This window comes from Eumetopias jubatus, unplaced genomic scaffold (genome assembly GCF_037043125.1).
Source record: "Eumetopias jubatus isolate StellerSeaLion01/CBP00866 unplaced genomic scaffold, mEumJub1_p1.0 scaffold_14, whole genome shotgun sequence".
Classification (NCBI taxonomy): Eukaryota; Metazoa; Chordata; class Mammalia; order Carnivora; family Otariidae; genus Eumetopias; species Eumetopias jubatus.
Genome location: NW_028274820.1, coordinates 14,535,524 through 14,558,147, shown reverse-complemented (window position 1 = coordinate 14,558,147; position 22,624 = coordinate 14,535,524). Strand labels below are relative to the sequence as shown.

At 38.5% G+C, this 22,624-nt stretch overlaps 1 protein-coding gene across 3 annotated transcripts in view; it reads right to left on the bottom strand.

Moving 5' to 3' along the window:
• VPS41 (VPS41 subunit of HOPS complex) overlaps positions 1-22,624 on the bottom strand; it is a 199,506-nt gene that overhangs the window by 147,479 nt on the left and 29,403 nt on the right. For all 3 annotated transcript variants that reach the window (XM_028108900.2, XM_028108901.2, XM_088018676.1), the window contains 2 exons: positions 16,250-16,357; positions 10,023-10,100 (listed from right to left, as the gene is read on the bottom strand). In XM_028108900.2, the coding sequence (XP_027964701.1) occupies positions 10,023-10,100; positions 16,250-16,357 (186 nt within the window). The remainder of the gene's footprint in view (positions 1-10,022; positions 10,101-16,249; positions 16,358-22,624) is intronic.

Here is a 22,624-nt window from a genome sequence, read left to right as displayed (position 1 = left end):
TTTGCTCAAGGGCAAAGATACATACAAGTGTACAGGTACTTCTGCATGTGTGGGTGTGTGTGTGTGTTACTGAGGTATAATACAGACTAAAGACCACAAATCTCAAATTTATACTTCAGTGATTTTTAACGTGTGTGTGTGTGTGTGTGTGTGTGTGTGTGTGTGTGTGTGTATGAAGCCATCATGATAGAGAATATTATCAGCACTCCAGAAGATTCTCCTGTGCTCTCTCCCAGGTCAAATAATATCTGACTTCTATCACCATAGTTTCACTTTTTCTTACCATCATATAAAAAGGAATCATACAACATGTACACAATTGTGTCCAGCTTCTTTGGCTGAACATTAAATCTGTGAAATTCACCTATGTTACTACATGGATAGAGAGTCTGTTCTTAATTGCTCAGAATTTATTTATCCATTCTACGAATGATGAATATTTGGGTTGTTTCTAGTTTGGAGCTATTATGAATTAAGCTACTATAACACTTTTCTATATATGTTGTGTGTGTGTGTGTACATAAGCACTGCACTCATTTGTCTTGAATATATACCTACAAGTGGAACTGCAGGCCACATAGTATTTTTCCTGAAATATTAATTGGAAAACAAGTATCTTTCTTCAACATGCAGAATGATTTGTTTGGTTATTTCTTTTACCTCATATGTATTTAAAGTCAAGTCAGACAGCCTCTAGTGCAATGATTCCAACCCAGCTCAAACAGCAGAATCCCTTGGGAAACTTTGTCAGAGATTCCTCCATGCCCCCACCCCCTGCCAAACAAAACTACCGCAATCAAAACTATAAATGCAGTGAATGGGGTGAAGAGATACTGCTTGAGGAAATAAACACTGTGCAAACGTAAGATATTATCTTATCTAATTTTGTTTAAATTATTCCCACTCAGAAGTGAAAACTAAAGTCAGGAGTGTTATTCATTAATTTTTAAAAATATTTGTTCACTCTTGTTGCATTTCTAATGAAGAATAAAGTTTTGGATTAAAATGGCAACCATTCCATTCAAAGAAAAGCAGCAAATTCAAGTCATAATAGTATTTTTATAACTGAAAGAATCCTTTTTTAAAAGGAGTGATACAGAGCCCCACAAAGCAATCACATCATCAGAAACATGAAAATAAAATAATAGAGGAAAAAACTCGGAGATGAGAAGCTGTAGACTAAGGCTCCTTTCAAAAGAGGACAGTATGAAACTTGTCACCTGAAAGTCATATGCCTAATATGGTAATGTTCATGAAGAAGCCAGGGTCTCCTGAAAAACTTTTTCCATAGAAGACTATCAAATTCTTTGAGAAAGTAAACAAAATACCATCAAACCATCTTCCTCTCCTGCCAGAAAAAAAAGAAGAAAGGTAAGGGGAAGGCAAGGCTCTAGGGAACTTCATTTTCGAAGATGTCACATGGGCAGACTAAAAAAAAAAAAAAAAGGAAAAAAGTGTGGGCAAATTTAGGGGGGATGATACCATAAATTACCTGAAAGACGATATGGGATATACCTGACATAAAATTGACATCAGAAAGGATGTAAGTAAAGGCTTATACTGTGCAGATACAAAGGCTGAATGAATGAATGAGTGAATAAACCCCTACAGCATTTTTCTTGGTTTCTCTTTTAGCAACGGACCCAGCAGGTAGGCCTGTGAACCTCAGCAATGAAGCACTGCAATTTCTACACAATATTTAAAAGACTTCTTTAGAAGCAGTGTCACATAATCCTCTACCTAGAGCAGGAAGTTCAAGAGACCAGACAGGTGAGATTTTATTGGGCTGTTTCTTGTTTGTTTTTGTTTTAATGGTGAGGAGCTCTAGGTAACACCACGAAAAAGAGCTCTTCCCAGCATCAGCTACACGTTTGAATGGATGGCAATTGAAAGAACAAACGTTTGTCACCAAGATGGGTGTCCAGGACGTAGATGGAGGGTCCAACATATGTTCCTATTGTCTGAAAGATGCTGAAGCAAAACAAGAACCCACAATTTGGGTATTAGTATGATTCGTGTGCGTGTGTCCCTTCCAGGACTGTTCCCAAGATTCTGTCAACATTGAGTGGTTCAGTTTCTCTTAAGTAAAATGAAGCAACCTATTCCTTTCATACCCAATGTGCCAACTTCAGAAACTGGAGTCTCCTTTATAAACTATACCAATACCTTATAATAGGTCTTTCAACAAGTGCTGATGCTGTCTTTGAAAAAGTAATACCTGCCTCCTAAAATGAGCATCCTGTTCACTCCGAATATTCACATGCACGCAACCACAGACGCTCTAGAAACCTCCAAGGAATATCTTAAACACCAAAACCAAGCTTCAAATTCCCCATTTCCTTCATCCTCAATGATTCCAAATCACAATTAAAAAATTAAAAAGCCTAGCTCTTTACTTTCAATCAATATAATCCCCCAAGAATCCAAGCATCCAAACATTCACATAGAATAATAGCTTTCGATATTTAAAAGAGATAAACTGAACCAGCAAGGTGATCAATCAATCTTCAGTTACATTTGGCATCTAGAGAAGATTGGTACTTACAATTTACCAAATGAGGGGGCTTCATACTTTAAGGATTTCACAACTTCCCCTGTGTGTAAATTAGGACCAGTATTCACTAATAAAAGCAGTACTTTTTCTTTTAATAACAATTCACCTATATATTCCGCACTGTTCTACTTTAAAAAGAACATATACAGGAGACCTGGATTTCGTCTGGTCTCAGGAATTCACCTGGATAGGGATCAAACCATTCTGAACACCCACGAACTCAACAGGAGTTCAAAGAAAATAACTCTCTGAACAGAAAAGCGACACTTTCTGGAAGGTAGGACATGCGGAGAAGTGAATCAGAGGATATTTGGGAGGATAGACGGCGGGGGAGGAGGCCTCCATCGGCTGCTTCTGGCAAGTGATACAGCAGCAGAGCACAAAATCGGAACTTTTAGAAGTCAGCTCCGCTGAGGGACGTCGCGCCAGTGGCTAAGCGGGGGGTGGCACCCTCAGGGTCACAGAAAGACCGCGGGTGCCTGAGTGTGGCAGAGCTCCCAGGTATCGGAGCGGGGAAGCCGGTTGCAGACGGAGCTGAGGCGCGGGATCTCAGCTCAGGGTTGCCGTAAACTGTGATCAGCGACACAGTCGGGCCACTGTTCCTCCAGCAGGGACCCAACAAGCGGCAAATCCGGGGAGACTCCCCTTCCTCAACTGGGAGGAGTGGCACGGGAACGCACCACAGGGATCTGCTGGGTTTGGAGACTCCACACTGAGTGGGGTGCCAGAGATAGAAACACTGGGTCACAGGCCGGGTGAGCACAGAGAGTAGCAGGAGACTAGGGAGACAGGAGTGATTGACTGCTTTTCTCCGGGAGTGCAGTGAGGAGCGGGGCCCCGAGTTCTCGGCTCCTCCAGGACGGAGACTGGGAGGCCGCCATTTTCACTCTGGTCCTCCAAACCTGTACCAAGAGTTTGCAGGGAACAAAAGCTCCCAGGAGCAAACCCAATCAGATTACTTAGCCCTGACTGACAAGGGCGGGGCAATTCCGCCTCCATCAAAGACATTTGAGAACCACGGCAACAGGACCTTCCCGCAGAAAATCAGCAAAAACAGCCAGCCAAGACCAAGTTTACTGATCAATGAGAATGGCGGAACTCCAGCGCTAGGGGAATAATGCACATAGAATTCATGGCTTTTAGATCATGATTCTTTACTCTTTCAAAGTTATTTTTTTTAACTTTTTTTTTTAATTTTTCTTTTTCTCTTTTTCAACCAACAACTTATCAATCCTTTTTTAATAAAGAATCATTTTTATTTTTCTTTTAGAGTCATATTCTATCCTTTCATATATATATAAGTTGTTCTCTCTTTAAAATTTTGAGATACAGTTTCTTCTAACAAATCAAAATATACCCTAAATCTCTAGTGTATGGCTTTACTCGAGTCTCCTGCCTGATCACATTCTCTCCCCCTTTTTTTTTTTTAAATCCTCTTCTTTCTTTTTTCAAACAACTTCTTATCAATTCCTTTTATAAAATCTTTTATAATTTTCATCTTTATAGAAATATTCCATCCCTTCATCGTATCAACCCTTATTTTGTACATATATAAGTTTTCTTTCTTTAAAATTTTCGGAGGCACTTTCTTCTAACTGACCAATATACACCCAAAATCTAGTGTGGGGCACTGATCTATGCACTAGCCTGATCATATTCTGTTTTTCTGTTTTCTTCTGTTTTTGTTTATCTTTATCTTTTTTTTTCTTTTCTCTTTCTTTTTTCTTTCTTTCCCTTTCTTTTCCCCTGGTCTCAGGTCTTCTCTGATTTGTTTAGAGTATATTTTCTGGGGACGTTGTTACCCTGTTAGCATTTTGTTCTCTCATTCATCTATTCTCCTCTGGACAAAATGACAAGAAGGAAAAAAATCAGCTCAACAAAAAGAACAAGAGGTAGTACCGTCTGCCAGGGACCTACTCAATACAGACATTAGTACAATGTCGAACCTAAAGTTCAGAATCATGATTTTAAAGATACTAGCTGGGTTTGAGAAAAGCATGGATGATATTAGAGAAACCCTTTCTGGAGAAATAAAAGAACTAAAATCTAAGCAAGTCGAAATCAAAAAGGCTATTAATGAGATGCAATCAAAAATGGGGGCACTAAGTGCTAGGATAAATGAGGCAGAAGACAGAATCAGCGATATGGAAGACCAAATGATGGAAAATAAAGAGGCTGAGAAAAAGAGAGAGAAACAACTACAGGATCACGAGGGCAGAATTCGAGAGATAAGCGATACGATAAGATGAAACAACATTAGAATAATTGGGATCCCAGAGGAAGAAGAAAGAAAGAGAGGGGCAGAAGGTATATTGGAGCAAATTATAGCAGACAACTTCCCTAATGTGGGGAAGGAAACAGGCATCAAAATCCAGGAGGCACAGAGAACCCCTCTCAAAATCAATAAAAATAGGTCAACACCCCGACATCTAATAGTAAAACTTACGAGTCTCAGAGACAAAGAGAAAATCCTGAAAGCAGCTCAAGAGAAGAGATCTGTAACCTACCATGGTGGAAAATTTAGACTGGCAACAGACCTATCCACAGAGACCTGGCAGGCCAGAAAGGACTGGCATGATATATTTAGAGCACTAAATGAGAAAAATATGCAGCCAAGAATACTATATCCAGCTAGGCTGTCACTGAAAATAGGAGGAGAGATAAAAAGCTTCAAGGACAAACAAAAACTAAAGAAATTTGCAAACACGAAACCAGCCCTACAAGAAATATTGAAAGGGGTCCTCTAAACAAAGAGAGAGCCTAAAAGTAACACAGACCAGAAAGGAACACAGACAATATACAGTAACAGTCACCGTACAGGCAATTCAATGACACTAAATTCATATCTTTCAATAGTTACCCTGAATGTAAACGGACTAAATGACCCAATCAAAAACCACAGGCTATCAGACTGGATTAGAAAACAAGACCCATCGATATGCTGTCTGCAAGAGACTCATTTTAGACCCAATGACACTCCCAGATTGAAAGTGAGGGGGTAGAAAACCATTTACCATGCTAAAGGACACCAAAAGAAAGCTGGGGTGGCAATCCTTATATCAGACAAATTAGATTTTAAAACAAAGACTGTAATAAGAGATGAAGAAGGACACTATATTCTACTTAAAGGGTCTATCCAACAAGAGGATCTAACAATTGTAAATATCTATGCCCCTAACATGAGAGCAGCCAATTATATAAGACAATTAATAACAAAAGCAAAGAAACACATTCACAACAATACAATAATAGTGAGAGACTTTAACACCCCCCTCACTGACAGATGGTCTAAGCAAAAGATCAACAAGGAAATAAAGATTTGAAATGACACAATGGACCAAATGGATTTCACAGACATATTCAGAATATTCCATCCCAAAGCAACGGAATACACATTCTTCTCTAGTGCCCATGGAACATTCCCCAGATTAGATCACATCCTAGGTCCCAAATCAGGTCTCAACCGGTACCAAAAGATTGGGATTATTCCCTGCATATTTTCGGACCACAACGCTTTGAAACTAGAACTCAATCACAAGAGAAAAGTCAGAAAGAACTCAAATACATGGAGGCTAAAGAGCATCCTACTAAAGAATGAATGGGTCAACCAGGAAATTAAAGAAGAATTAAAAAAATTCACGGAAACCAATGAAAATGAAAACACAACTGTTCAAAATCTTTGGGATACAGCAAAGGCAGTCCTGAGAGGAAAGTATATAGCAATACAAGCCTTTCTCAAGAAACAAGAAAGGTCTCAAATACACAACCTAACCCTACACCTAAAGGAGCTGGAGAAAGAACAGCAACTAAAGCCTAAACCCAGCAGGAGAAGAGAAATCATAAAGATAAGAGCAGAAATCAATGAACTAGAAACCAAAAGAACAGTAGAACAGATCAACGAAACTAGGAGCTGGTTCCTTGAAAGAATTAACAAGATTGATAAACCCCTGGCCAGACTGATCCAAAAGAAAAGAGAAATGACCCAAATCAACAAAATCATGAATGAAAGAGGAGAGATCACAACCAACACCAAAGAAATACAAGCAATTATAAGAACATATAATGAGCAACTCTATGCCAGCAAATTAGATAACCTGGAGAAATGGGTGCATTCCTAGAAATGTATCAACTACCAAAACTGAACCAGGAAGAAATAGAATGCCTGAACAGACCTATAACCACTAAGGAAATTGAAGCAGTCATCAACAATCTCCCAACAAACAAAAGCCCAGGGCCAGATGGCTTCCCAGGGGAATTCTATCAGACATTTAAAGAAGAATTAATACCTATTCTCCTGAAACTGTTCCAAAAAATAGAAATGGAAGGAAAACTTCCAAACTCATTTTATGAGGCCAGCATTACCTTGATCCCAAAACCAGACCCCATCAAAAAGAATTACAGACCAATATCCTTGATGAACATGGATGCAAAAATTCTCACCAAAATACTAGCCAATAGGATACAAGAGTACATTCAAAGGATTATTCACCATGACCAAGTGGGATTTATCCCTGGGCTGCAAGGTTGGTTCAACATCCGCAAATCAATCAACGTGATATAATACACTAACAAAAGAAAGAACAAGAATCATATGATCCTCTCAATAGATGCAGAAAAAGCATTTGACAAAGTACAACATCCTTTCTTGATCAAAACTCTTCAGAGTATAGGGATAGAGGGTGCATACCTCAATATCATAAAAGCCATCTATGAAAAACCTACAGCGAATATCATTCTCAATGGGGAAAAACTGAGAACTTCCCCCTGAGGTCAGGAACACAGCAGGGATGTCCACTCTCACCACTGCTGTTCAACATAGTATTACAAGTCCTAGCCACGGCAATCAGACAACAAAAAGAAATCAAAGGCATCCAAATCGGCAAAGAGGAAGCCAAACTCTCACTCTTTGCAGATGATATGATACTGTATGTGGAAAACCCAAAAGACTCCACCCCAAAACTGCTAGAACTCATACAGGAATTCAGTCAAGTGGCAGGATATAAAATCAATGCACAGAAATCAGTGGCATTTCTATACTCCAACAACAAGACAGAAGAGATACAAATTAAGGAGTTGATCCCATTTACAATTGCACCCAAAACCATAAGATACCTAGGAATAAATTTAACCAAAGAAGCAAAGGATCTGTACTCAGAAAACTATAAAATACTCATGAAAGAAATTGAAGAAGACACAAAGAAATGGAAAAACGTTCCATGCTCATGGAGTGGAAGAACAAACATTGTGAAGATGTCAGTGCTACCTAGAGCAATCTGCACATTCAATGCAATCCCCATCAAAATACCATCCACCTTTTTCAAAGAAATGGAACAAATAATCCTAAAATTTGTATGGAACCAGAAGAGACCCCGAATAGCCAGAGGAATGTTGAAAAAGAAAAGCAAAGCTGGTGGCATCACAATTCCGGACTTCCAGCTCTATTACAAAGCTGTCATCATCAAGACAGTATGGTACTGGCACAAAAACAGACACATCGATCAATGGAACAGAATCGAGAGCCCAGAAATGGACCCTCAACTCTATGGTCAACTCATCTTTGACAAAGCAGGAAAGAATGTCCAATGGAAAAAAGACAGTCTCTTCAACAAATGGTGTTGGGAAAATTGGACAGCCACATGCAGAAGAATGAAACTGGACCATTTCCTTACACCACATACAAAAAAGGACTCCAAATGGTTGAAAGACCTAAACGTGAGACAGGAGTGCATCAAAATCCTAAAGAACACAGGCAGCAACCTCTTCGACCTCAGCCGCAGCAACTTCTTCCTAGAAACATTCCCAAAGGCAAGGGAAGCGAGGGCAAAAATGAACTATTGGGATTTCATCAAGATAAAAAGCTTTTGCACAGCGAAAGAAACACTCAACAAAACCAAAAGACAACCGACAGAATGGGAGAAAATATTTGCAAATGACATATCAGATAAAGCGCTAGTATCCAAAAATCTATAAAGAACTTATCAAACTCAACACCCAGAGAACAAATAATCCAATCAAGAAATGAGAAGACATGAACAGACATTTTTCCAAAGAAGACATCCAAACGGCCAACAGACACATGAAAAAGTGCTCAACATCGCTCGGCATCAGGGAAATCCAAATCAAAACATCAATGAGATACCACCTCACACCCGTCAGAATGGCTAAAATTAACAAGTCAGGTAACGACAGATGTTGGCGGGGATGCGGAGAAAGGGGAACCCTTCTACACTGTTGGTGGGAATGCAAGCTGGTGCCACCCCTCTGGAAAACAGTATGGAGGTTCCTCAAACAGTTGAAAATAGAGCTACCATACGATCCAGCAATTGCACTACTGGGTATTTACCCCCAAGATACAAATGTAGGGACCCGAAGGGGTATGTGCACCCCGATGTTTATAGCACCAATGTCCACAATAGCCAAACTGTGGAAAGAGCCAAGACGTCCATCGACAGATGAATGGATAAAGAAGAGGGGGTATATATATACAATGGAATATTATGCAACCATCAAAAGGAATGAGATCTTGCCATTTGCAACAACGTGGATGGAACTGGAGGGTGTTATGCTGAGTGAAATAAGTCAATCAGGGAAAGACATGTATCATATGACCTCACTGATATGAGCAATTCTTAATCTCAGGAAATAAACTGAGGGTTGCTGGAGTGGGGGTAGGGTGGGAGGGATAGGGTGGCTGAGTGATAGACATTGGGGAGGGTACGTGCTATGGTGAGCACTGTGAATTGTGCAAGACTGTTGAATCACAGATCTGTACCTCTGAAACAAACAATATATGGTAAGAAAAGAAGAAGAAGATAGCAGGAGGGGAAGAATGACGGGGGGGAAATCGGAGGGGGAGACGTACCATGAGAGACGATGGACTCTGAAAAACAAACTGAGGGTTTTAGAGGGGAGGGGGGTGGGGGAATGGGTTAGCCTGGTGATGGTATTACAGAGGGCACGTTCTGCATGGAGCACTGGGTGTTATACACAAACAATGAATCATGGAACACTACATCAAAATTAATGATGTAATGTATGGTGATTAACATAACAATAAAAAATTTAAAGAAAAAAATAAAAAATAAAAAGAACACATACAGAAGTATTTTAAATACTCCATTTAAAGTCAAATGGATGAGTATAATTAACTAAAGAATTACAATTCAACAGATTTATAAAAATAAATTTTTCAATGGTATTTATATATAAAGATACAAAGTCAAAATATAAAATGTGTATACATATATATATGCCTATATATATATTTATAGACCTCTGCCGTTTCACGTTCACCTTTATAATTTTTAGCATATACTATAAAATTCAGAGTTACATCCTAAGCACTCTGAGCGAATTGATAAAGGCCCTTTCTTTAGACTATTACAACAAACTGCTAAGGCTAATATTGTAAAGCATAAATTTTCAGCATGAAGTCTAGTTCATACATTATTTTATACTGTATACTTACTACATCAAACTTCTGAGTGATGTTCCCCTGGACATCAAGTAAATAAACTTTGCCATAATGGGTGCCCAGTGCCAAAAACTGCAAGAAGAACAGAGGGGTCAGTTTATTAATGTACCATTAATACACATTTAGTAATCAAAGCATTTTTAAAGTCAAGACTCCAAATGTGTAAGTGGTCTGCAATGCCTTGGAAGATATGTACTCCTTGGAGAAGGCTTGTTTCCAGCTTCAGGGAAATAACAGAGCAGGACTACTTTATTGTGAGAGCGCAAGCTGGCTGTCAGAATGACTCATAAGGACCCTCATCTGCTGACAACTAATGGTGTATATGCGGTCCATACACAATGCCTGATGGATTGAGGCTGCAAATTCCAGTGTAGCTGGGAAAGCACGACCAACCTACAGTTGAGCTCAAAGTCAGAAGGGAATGATTAACCCCCCCATAATTTATGGCAAATGTGTAAATCTGTGCTATCATTTAAGTTTAACAATATACACATGCACAAACGACAAAGTATGATTTTTTTTTTAAGAAAGGAAAATCTAAGTCATGCTGAGAGATGAAAAAGCTCGGAAGTATTTATACTATCAGTTAGCATTTAGATGCCTCTATAAAAGTTAATGTATAATACTGAGTGTAAATGTTTATATTCTAATGCAAAAAAAAAAATCCTCTTCTGTCACAAAATAACTGCTAAGCTACGTATTCATTTTATGGTATGAAATAGTTCATATCTCCCACTGTTCCTTTAATTCTTTCAACTAACCCTAAACAAACGTGAAGAAACTTTAGGACTACTTGAAATATGACATGAGATTTTTCTTCTTTTTTACTTCTTTCAGCATAACTCAAATAGTTCCAAATTCTATGTATTTCATTGCATGTGAGCATGCTTCATTGCAACCTATAATGAAATGCTCAAATTTACAGGCACTACTAAGCGTTTCAGTCAAGCAGCACAATCTTTATAAAAATAACCTTACAGAAAGTCAAGATTTAAAAGGATTTTATCGAAATGGAATTGCTTAAAATGAAATTTCAGTTCAGGCACTTAAAATATGAAGCTACATTAAAGAGAAGTCACAAAAAGGGAAATAAGGGGTTCATTAGAAATTCATCCCCTGCAATGCCTTTCACTCCTGCAAGGTTGCCTTTTTTCAGGAAGAAAAAAGTCCCCCGGGGTAAAAAAATCAATACTGGTTAATAAAACATCAGGTGTGCAGACATAACTAGGTATGACGATTCCAGCGCACAGGCCTGCCTGAATGCACCGGATGCCATGCCGATTACTCATCCAGGGAAGACAGCAAGCCTGCTGGAAACGGGATGCCTGGGCCCTGCAAAGGAAGGGGCAAGAGGTAATTCTAGGGGGAAATTAGTCTGAATATTTAAACCAAACCAGGATGTTGCATCCAAAGCAAAAGAGCATTCTAATCAGAAACAGAGGACTCAGATGGCTCAGATGGTTGTAATTTTTTTTTCCCACCGTGACTCTGACAGTACTTGAATTAAAAACAAAACAAAACAAAACAAAACAAAAAAACCCCTGCATAATACTAACTAAAAACAAATACTCTGCCTCTTTCTGAGGCTATGATAAAACAATGAGTCTTAAAAGCTCACTGCACCCCAAGTATTCGACGGTATTGATTCTCCTCATAAATACTGTGTTTTGTTTGTTAGAAAAGTAAAGGGGCTTGGATCCTAAAGGTGCTTCAGTACTGGGTGATTCTCCAAAGCCTCTGTGAAGGCCATTCTTGAACTTCCAATAATACTTTATTTTATCAAAAGTTTTAAAGCTTCTATGCAGAGTACCCAAATATTAATTCCTTCCCTTTTTCCTTTTTCAAAATTACTAGTTTGACTCATTTAATATTTGAGATGGAAAGAAAACACAAAATAATTATTTTGATTTTATAGTTTCAACCTGAAACTATAATTACTTTATTTATGAACAAAAAATCCAGTGGTTTCAGGGTGCCCAGGGGGCTCAGATGGTTAAGCGTCCAACTCTTGATTTCAGCTCAGGTCATGATCTCAGGGTCATGAGATCCACGTGCTGGGCGTGGAGACTGCTTAAGATTCTCTTTCCCTCACCCTACACCTCCCCACCTCTCTCTCTCAAAAAAAAAAAAAAAAAAATACAGTGGTTTCTATGACAAGCTACCTTTTGTTTACTAAAACATTTCATCATTTGGATTAGATAAATTGTTGCTGCTGTCTTTTAGAAATCAATAACTTCAGTGCTCTTAAAAAAACAAGTTTGATAAGACAACTATATAGGTCTTAGAAAATTTAACTACTGAAATTACTGATGAGTCATACTTTCACTTGCTAATAGTTTTAATTATTCAAAAATTCAACAAAAAAGGGCAAAATTGGCCACAAATCACAAAAGTGAATTCAAATCCTTTCAATGCAACTCCTTCTGGCCATTAAAAGCCTTGAGCTTTTGTAACTATTAAATTTTTTTTAACCTGAGAACACTTAAAATCCAGGATGGGCAAAGAACAAGCATAATTTAATTAGCCCCCTTCGTGTTTAATTACAGAAACTTGACTCCCTTTACAAAACTACCAGATGGACGTCCAATCCTTCTGACCCATCCAATCCCCTGGCATAACTACTCTGAATGAGTGGACTTTGTGTAAGTAAAGAAGCAGAAGTGACAAGCTTTGGACACTATGAAGGAAACAAGTAAGAGCACATTTCCTATGTGATCAGCTGTATAGTATCATCTATGTTCCTCAGAGCGTTTTGTAGTATTCAAAACATCAGAGCAGGGAGTGCCTTTAACTACACATGAGAAATTAAGTCCCAGGAGTTGATGTGACTTCCCTGGAAATGGTCCATCAGTGGCAGAGCAAGGGCCTAAATTAAGAGCCAAAATACTCTCAACTGGATCAGAAGCCTCATAAATAGAAACATGGGCATCAGATTAAGAGTGTGTGTTCCAAAAGTCAGCACTAATTACAATTTCCACTGTCAATTTCCTTGACTGAATTGGTTTAATTATGGTGTTAATAAAGTTTGATCCCTAGGCAGGCAAACTGTTCATTTCATCTGTTCAGAGGTTCAACCATATATGCTTAGACAATAAGCAGGTATAACTTAAAAGGGTGATGGTATAATAAAGGAGATAGATTAAAAAGACCGATTAATTAAATTTAAATTAAAGAGTACGCTTAAAATGGCAGCATCTCTAAGACCCTATGGAACATGGCCGATGTCAGCTATGCTTAACTCTCAAGGAGGAGTTAGACAGTAGACCCTGAGGCAGATGGGACAGGTTTGTAGTAGAGACCATTTTAGGCAGAATGGATACAACTTGCTCAAAGGCATGGAGTCACATAAAAGGCAGGACAAAGTTAAGAAACAACAAGTGGTTATACATGGCAGGAGCATCCAGTTTGTGCCCAGGGGAAGAGACAAGTGATGAGTCTGGAAGGTAGGTTAATAGGAAACATCTGAATATTTATGAAGATGAAAGGTAGGAGAGAAAAAGGGTGTAAGAGAGGGTGTCCAAATCACGAAACATCAGGAAACCAATCAAGAATTCTACGGAGGATTACATGATCAGATCTGAATTTCTGGAAGATGACTTTAATAGAAAGGAGTGTTGTGGCTAGACCAGAGTGAAAGCAAATCTGCAAAAAAGCAGATTGCCTGGCAAGGTGTGTGTTAGTTCTAGGAGAAATGACAAGTGTCTGAACTGAAAGATGAGGGCTCAGGATGGGAGTGGGCTCAAGCAGCTGAGATGGGGTAGAATCCAAGCAGAAGGGACACTGTGAGTAAAAACAGCCAAGAGTTGCTACCAGAACACCACCCATGCAGCAAAAAGTGGGAAGACATAAAGCCAATTGCAGGAGAGGGCAAGATCTTAGGGGGGCTTACGCACCACAGTAAGGAGCTTAGACTTTATGTAGCAGATGGTGAAAATCACACAAGGGTTTTAAACCTGTACTTTCAACAGATCATCCTGGAAACCAGGTGGCAGAAGGCTTTAAAGTAGAAAAATGAGAGGTCTGTGAGTGCAGGCAGGGGAAGTGCGAAAATCATCAGGACTTAGGAATGACTGGCTGGAAGCAAAGGAAGAGTCAGCTTTGGTTTAGGTGACAAAAGAGACTGTAATGCCGCCAAATGGGATAGAGATCAAAAATCGATGAGAGATTAGAGATGGAAAAGAAGATGCATTCATTATGGGTGTGCTGAGTTTCAGGCACAAACAGAACAAAAGGAAGAACTGTTTAAGAAGCACGGGGATAAAGAAGCACACTACTCTGGGGAGGTGTCCATGTGTAGGTGGTCATAGGAATTATGACATTTAAAATGAAGAAAAGTACAAACTAAACAGAAATGTGGACAATGGACCAAATCCTGGGAAAACCAACATGTGAGAGAAAGGTAGAGGTAAGGAGAAAGGGAAGGAACGAGAAAGGAATCATAGAAATGATCAAGAGAATGATAAAAGAATGGTGCTGTGATAAAAAGGCTTTAAGAAAGCTTCTCTCAAAGCTTTTGTGTAGAAGAAAGGTGAGATCCACACTTCTGAAAGCAGGAAAATGTCTGTCAGCTGGTGAATGGACAGACAAAATGTGGTATGTCCATACAATGGAATACTATTCACAAACAAAAAGGAGTAAAGTACTGACCCAGGCTACATCATGGGTGAACCTCAAAAACATTATGGTAAGTGAAAGAAGCCAGACACAAGAAACCAAAAATGTATGATTCCATGTCTATGCAATATCCAAGATGGGCAAATCTACAGACACAGAAAGGGATTTGCGGTGACATGGGGCTAGGATTTGCATCACTAGGAGAGGAGGGGGGAAATGAGATGTGGTGCAGATCAACAGCGGACAAAAAGACCTCTGAACGGGAGGAAGAAAGCCTCCTGTGGGGAAGGATGGGCATGGATCCAGATGAGTTGGGAAAGGGGTCAGGAGCCAAGGCTCATTATGCCTGAGAGATTCCATTTTCTTAATTATATAGAAATGGCATCCTCAGAGTGAAGGGATAGGGGCTGAGAAGACAGACTGAGAACTAAAGGAACTGATGATGAACAAATCATCAACAGTGTTTGTAGTGGCTTGAGGGGCACGATAAAGGACAGGGACAGAAGGGAACTGAAGACACTGGTGAAAGTGAGGCAGTTAACCATCTGACAGACACAAGAAATTAAATAAAGAACAGATTCAAGATCAGAGCTCCCTAAAGTCACAGAACAGGGTTAGTAGGAAAATTAACACAAAGGCTTGAAGGATAAAAGGGGTCACCAGAGAGCAGACTGAAAGATCCTCAAGTTCCAGGTAAAGACGCCATCCAGATGTGGCCTTACTGGTGGAGAGAGGAGACAAGGCAGAGGGAAAGGTCTGCAAGAAGGACGGCAAGGCCAGTCTTCAGTGAGTGAAGCAAAACAAAGAGAAATTTGGGACATGACAGCAATGGGAGCAGGAAGATAGCAACAATGGGAAGGGGTAGATGGTGGTACATCCTAACGAGATGTGTCCCAAAGGAGGGGGTTTCTGGTGAAGCAAGAGCAAAAAAATGAACGTTCTATTAACATGGTGAATGGATACAGGAATCTGTTTACAGCGGAATGAGACCTGAAGGAAAAAGGAAGGGTAGGGACAAACGGCCCAGTCTCCAGTACTCCGCTTGCAACACATTTTGTTTTGGTCCAAGAATAGGCTAAGGATGTTGTATAGCCACTTAGGCTGGACTCAAACTTGGTCGGGGTTTTGTTATGGCAAAGATTAAAATGTGGAATATATTAATTCATTCATAGGTCATACTAGTAATCATTTGGGGCCTTTCTACTGATTCCTAACACTTCCAGTGTAATCTCTTCTGCTCTTATGAAAGCACTGAGGGCTAAACCATTTCCAATCTTAACACTTCCCAACTCTACTACTTATGGTTTGAGGAATTTAAAGTGATAGAGTTGCCAAAAACTATTTGCTATAAATCTTCCCCATCTATCTAAATTCTACATGATACACCCTTGCAGTGTGTGTGTGAGGGGGTGTGTGCGCAAATACATACATATAGTATTTTTGGTTGTTGTTTTCATTCTTTTGTTGGAGACGAAGAAGAAAGGAAGAGTAGGAGGGAGACACAATTACTGGAAAAAGCCAGCACCAAGAGCATCAGGACTCCAAAGTATAAACAAACTTACAAGAGAAACAACTTACAGAAGAATCCTCTAGAAGGGCTTTCTTACCTTGTCGTGGACTGTCATGCAGCTAGCTGCATCCTTCTGAAGGATTTCAGTTACCCCATTGGAAAGCCTTTCATACTTCAGTTTGGGCTCCTCTTCACTTTCTTCTTCCTGCACAAATAACAGAGAAAATGACAGCCATCATGGATTCATTTGAAATAGTCAGACTCAAAACACATTTCTTAAGGGGAACCCAGAGATGGCTTCCTCAATGACTGTCAATAACTACAACTACAGCTCAAGGTTAAGATCTTCATGTTTCATTTTTCCAACTGGGTGTATCAGCTGCTACAACTTCACCAGTAGAATACATTCAAAGGTTGAAAATAAGAGTATACGTTCCTACTGCCGATAGTATTCAACTTTGGCATATTAAATACAAAACTATCTGGCCACGTATGCCAATAAAAGATGTGTGGGCAAAATACTTGTCAGTTTGACCTCACGGACATAAAACACTCACAGGAGGGAGATAGGAATACAATAAACTTCCAAAGACATGGATTTTGTATCTCAAGACTATAAATATTTTTGTCAGATTTGAGAATATCTCATTTTAGTTAGAAAAATATAATTACAAAAAATCAAAGAAAGAAAATTGTAAATTTTATATACAACAAAATGTATTTAAACCTTCAGATAAAATATAATATTTATTTTTCAAAACTGATAATCCATGATCATTTGTTAGAAAATGTATTGTTTACTTTCATCTGAATAAACCTAATGTGTTAAAAATTTCTTTTTCTTAAATGTATTAAAATTTCTTAATCATTTTGTACGCATTATTACTAACTTTGTACATTCAACCTCACTGTTGATACAGCATACCTTATCCTATCCTTAACCCTCACAGTTATGGAGTTAAGTTAGGAAACTATATTGACTCTGAGGGCTCTGAATTAAATCAAGGATAATTATAAAGATTATTACAATGATTCAGATAAAGATGTTATTTTACGGTATCAATATGTGATGAGAAACGATAAAATGTGCATGTACCAACAACTGTGACAGGATAAAGCGGGCCAAAATAGAAGTTCATAAACATAATCTACCCACTGACATTCCCTTCAAAAATAACTGCACAGTCTTCACTTCCCAGCTAACATTCAAGTAGCGTGAGGCATGCCAATGTGCCCACCCAGAAAAACTAGAGCCTTAATGAAATACACAGCAACAGTCGAAGGCGTCAGTGAAAGGGCTGCTAAAGCCACCACCTGAGCTAGAAGGACCAAAGTTCCAAGGTGGTGGAGAAACCGGAGAAAGTGTGGGGAGGTGAGCTGTCCATGCGCCAGCCGTTCTTCCTGGAGGTATTTACCAATTCTGAGTGTAGGACAAGAGGCTGAGAACCCAAGCTCTGCCTTGGAAGATGGCCACTGCTGAGGGTAGGAAAAGCAGCAAACCTTCTGGTACTTGTAGGGCTCGAGTAACAAAACTGGAAGCTTGAAGGGCTGAGATCCCAGTGGAGGAAAGAGGCGGACAAGTGGGCTTGTTATACAGCCACTTTTCCCCATAAGACAACTGCTCATTTCCAAAGTAACATGAGGCAAAAGGCTAAGAAGCTAAAGAGAAAGCCTCAAAAATGCAAATCAGCTGCCTTGATGTGCTGAGAAGATAAGAAATAGAGTTCAGGAATTACCAACAAATGAAGTCCTGATGAATACCACAGGTTAACTGGAACTCCTGGTCCCCAGGGGACACAAAAAAAAGTGCTTACCAAAACTTCAATCTGTCTCAGACTCAGTTCAACCCCTGACTGGATTAAGGTACATATGTAACCCCCAACCTACCTGTCCACTAAAGGACAGGGTGACTCCTGAGAGAAAGAAAACTTTTTAAAAGAGTACGAAAACTACTCGGGCCTCTACCATTTTCACTTACAATACTAAGAATAAAAAATAATAAAATCAGTTAAAAAAATCACCAGGTATGCCACAGGACAGGACCAAGTAACTAAAAGTCAAGGAGAAAAAAAGACCGTAAAAACAGACCCATGGGTGACCTGGAGTTAGCAAAAAGGGCTTTAATAAGACTATAATTCATATCTTCAATAAGAGAGGAGAAGACAGATGAAAAGACAGAAATTTTCAACAGGGAATTGTAATCCATAAAAAAGAATCAAGTGGAAATTTTAAAAGCAAGAAATGTCACTGAAACTAAGAACGCAACAGATGGCTTAGCAGAAGACAGGATTAGTGAAGTGTAAAACAGGTCAAAAAATATCTAAAGGGAAGGCAGAGTAGAAAAATGGACGAAAGATACAGAATAGGAGTTATCTGGAACACAGGGAAAAGAGCTAATGCTTTTAATTACAGTCCTAGAAAAATAAGAAAAATGGGGGGGGGCAGGAACAATATCTAAAGAGGTTAACAACGGAGAATTTCCTGTAACTGACAGACATCATCCCAGGAATTCAAGAAGCTTTGTAATCCCAAGCAAGATAAATATGAAGAAAATCACACCTAAATACATCATAGTCAAAGAAAAATTACTCTTAGAGTATCAAGTGCTGGGCCTGGTGAAGATTATGACTGACAGGACACACCAGGCAGAGATGCAAACTCAAATGCCAAGAGAAGTCTTTACCTCTGGGGCACAGAACTGAATCATTGCATGGGAAGGATGACACTCATCAAACACCATGAAGCAGGCTTAACATTAGATGCCTCCATTCTCTTGACTTTAAAAAAAACAAACACTGGAGAGTTAAATATAATTATTCCATTTTATAGATTTTTAGTACAAAATGATGATTAAAATTTTAATTTCATCAAGACACATATACAAAGCCAAAATTCAAGTTGTTATGAATGCCCTAAAGTTAATGATTGTATAACACACTACCCTACTGCCTATGAAAATGATGCTACAAATCACAACAGAAAATAAGGCTACAAAGCCTCCACAATTTCTATGCCTACAAATAACTATGAACTGTGTGATCAATAGGAAATGTTTAAAAATGTATTTAGCAGGTACATTAGTTATCTACTGCTACATACATATTATGCCAAAGCTTACTGATTTAAAACAATAAATATGTATGATTTTAATTTTAACTATTAAAATATGAATTTAACAGTTCTATGGGTAAGCAATACAGGAGGCTTAGCTGGGTGGTTCAGACTTAAGGTCTCTCACGGGGTTTCAGGCAAGATGTCCGCTGAGGCTGCAACCATCTGAACGCTTGACTGGGGTTAGGGTATCTGCTTCCACAATGGCTCACTCAAACGGTAGGTAAGTTGGTGCTGGATGTGGACAGGAGGCTTCAGTTCCTCACTTCATGGACCTCTGTTTGGGTTGCCAGAGTGTCCTCAGAACATGGAAAGTGACTTCCCCCACAGTGAGTGATCCAAGAAAAAGCAAAGTTGAATATGACCTAGCCTAAGAGGTCACACTCCTGCAGTATTCTATTGATCATACAGGTCAGCCACAATTCAGTGTGGGAGGTGAGGTCACAATAGCAGGAATGATAGGTGAGGATCATTGGGGGCCATCCTGCAGGCTAGCTAAAAAAGTAATAAAATTTCAAGAGCAGTAAATCGGGTTTAAAAAAAATCAGTAGGGGCGCCTGGGTGGCTCAGTTGGTTAAGCGTCTGCCTTCGGCTCAGGTTATGATCCCAGGGTCCTGGGATTGAGCCTAACATCAGGCTCCCTGCTCAGCAACGGGGTTGGGGTGGGAGTGGGTGTCTGCTTCTCCCTCTCTACCCCACCCCTACTCGTGCTTTCTCACTTCCTCTCTCTCTCTCTCATAAATAAAATCTTTAAAAAAATCAGTATTCCATGTCTCTGATGAGCTGTCAAATTTTCTTACCCCACTATATAAAGCTATTAGTTGTTTATTTTAGCAAGAGCATAAAAATCAAAAATGATGTATTCACTGCTAACCTTCCAAGAATAACTTTAAGAACAAATAGCAATAAAAGGAAGTTTAACAAGCATGGTTATCTAAAAGACCTATACTTCTTGGGGCACCTGGATGGCTCAGGTGGTTAAGCATCTGACCCTTGATCTCAGCCCAGGTCTCAATCTCAGGGTTGTGAGTTCGAGCCCCACATTGGACTCCACATAAAAAATAAAATAAAACAAAATAAAATAAAATAAAATACCTATACTTCTTTAAAAAGATAATTGACGATAATCAACCCAAGGAGCCATCATATGTCAAAGGTGACCTGTTGTTAAAAATAGTGAATTAACCACGTCTAAAAAAACCTACAAAAAGGAAAATGACAAAAAGCAACAAATAAACACTTCTATTTATGTGCCTACAAGCAAGAAATGGAAATCAAAGTTAACATTAAATGTGGCAAAGATGACATGTGCCTTCTGAAGTAAATGTGTTAAATACAAATTGAATCCTGAATGCTAGTCTTTATAATAAGATACCACATGTTGCTCAAGTCTGGACATCAAATGTGCATCCAATGTGAAAAGTTAATTCTAGCCTCTTGACTGTTTTGCATAAAAGCACTCATCCACGGACCATTAGATAAAGTTACTGTAAATAAGGCTTGCCTGTCTTATTCATAAGTGAAAACGAAATAATTTCTCTCACATAAATATACAAAAGTAAATACTTGCACAACACAGCTCACTGAAGCATTTGTGCTAGGCTTCAAACCATAAATAAAATGAAAACTCCAATATTAGGCACTTGATGTAGCATTGCATGCTTTTCTGACAGGTATCTTTTATGTTAAGTTAAAAAGCAGGCTAAAGGTGAATTTTTAAGGCTTTTTTTTTCTGCTTGCTGTAAACAAAGAAAATGGAAAATGATTCAAAAATACAATTCATGGAGGTTATTCTACTGCTGCAGACTATATATCACATTTTAAACACAATTTAAGAAAAAAAATCAAGCAGATTTAATATAGTTTTACCTTTAAAAAAATTTAAGCAGAAAGAAAGGTTTTGTGCAGTTTTAATTTCCATGGAAAATAACCCAGTGTTAATAAAAGGCAAATCAATAATTTTTGTTAAATTTTAATAATCTTGCAAACCTACAAATAAAACCATCAACAGTCTGAGTTGAGATGACAGTTAACTGCGTTTCTATGACAACCTAGTGGAATAGTACAAGTCTTGACTTGCAGCTAAGCGAAGATATGAATAGAGTGACATTTACCCATACAAGAAAAATTTGCAGCTTTCCTTTAAAAAGAATCAATTCTTCAACTAACACGGATTTTCACTAAGTGTAGAGCACTTTTAATTAAAGACAAGTCCTTTAAACCATCCTATGTAGGATTCTAAAACACTATATGAAAATAAATTTCATATCACAGTCATTCCTATGGAGTTTTGAAATTAAAAGCAAAAAAATTACTTTTGTGGATAACAGATTAAGGCAATTAATTTCTGCCTGAAAAACTATTTAGTGATTTGTTACTAACACTGTAGGGTGAATTTTCATGGCAGAAGTCCTATCACCTAACTTAGATGTGTACACCCACAAGAATATTGCACTTTGCACCTGATAATTTAAAATTCATGTACAAGAAAAAACTTTTTTGGTGTTTATAACCAATTCTTCATCCTCTTTTAACTTTCTCCATATCTCCCACACATCAGTACATTTTATATACCACTGTTACAGTCCAAAGGAAGACTTGAATTTTACTTTTAAAAAATGTGTGTCACATGTATTCAGGGAGTTAACGAGAGATCGTTACATTTTTTATTGTTACTCAATACAGAACTTAAAATTTCTGGATACTATTTCTTTATTAAAATGCACTGTTTTTTTATGTTCTGTTTCTTTTTTTTCCCAAAAATAAAATACGAGAAATACTGAAAGGGAGAGGTGAGCTATCTTGTAAGACATGAGTTAAGCTAGTGGAAAATACCAGCAGGTGAGCACTCCCTAACGAATCACAACCTCACTCTACCAGAGATGGCCTTTATCCCCATCCAGGTTCACCTAATGAGAAAGACCTCAGCTGAACATTCAGGAACTGTGATAAGATGAATGGTTTACTTGGCCTCACGTCACCACTGCATCTGACGAGGGGCAAATCTTTTTAATATCCAATGCTTTAAAGCCAGATACAACAGGAACACTACCAACATCCAAAAAAAAAAAGTCGTTTAAAAAAAGAATGCAGCCTGAACTTCCAGGGTAAAAAAACCAAGTGTTAATAAAAAGCAAAAGAATCATCAACCATGGGTATGAAGGTATAAAAGAAAAGCCAGAATATTCTCTATAGAATTCTAATTAGCTTAAGGGGAACTGAAATATTCAAAACTGGTAGGCACCTTTGTAAGTTTGATGCTTAAAAAACTACTGAAATCTAGTATCCGAACATTTGAATTATAGAAAATCTGTATTTGAAAATTTTTTCTTTCTTTACAAAGTGAATTATTTGTGGGTTT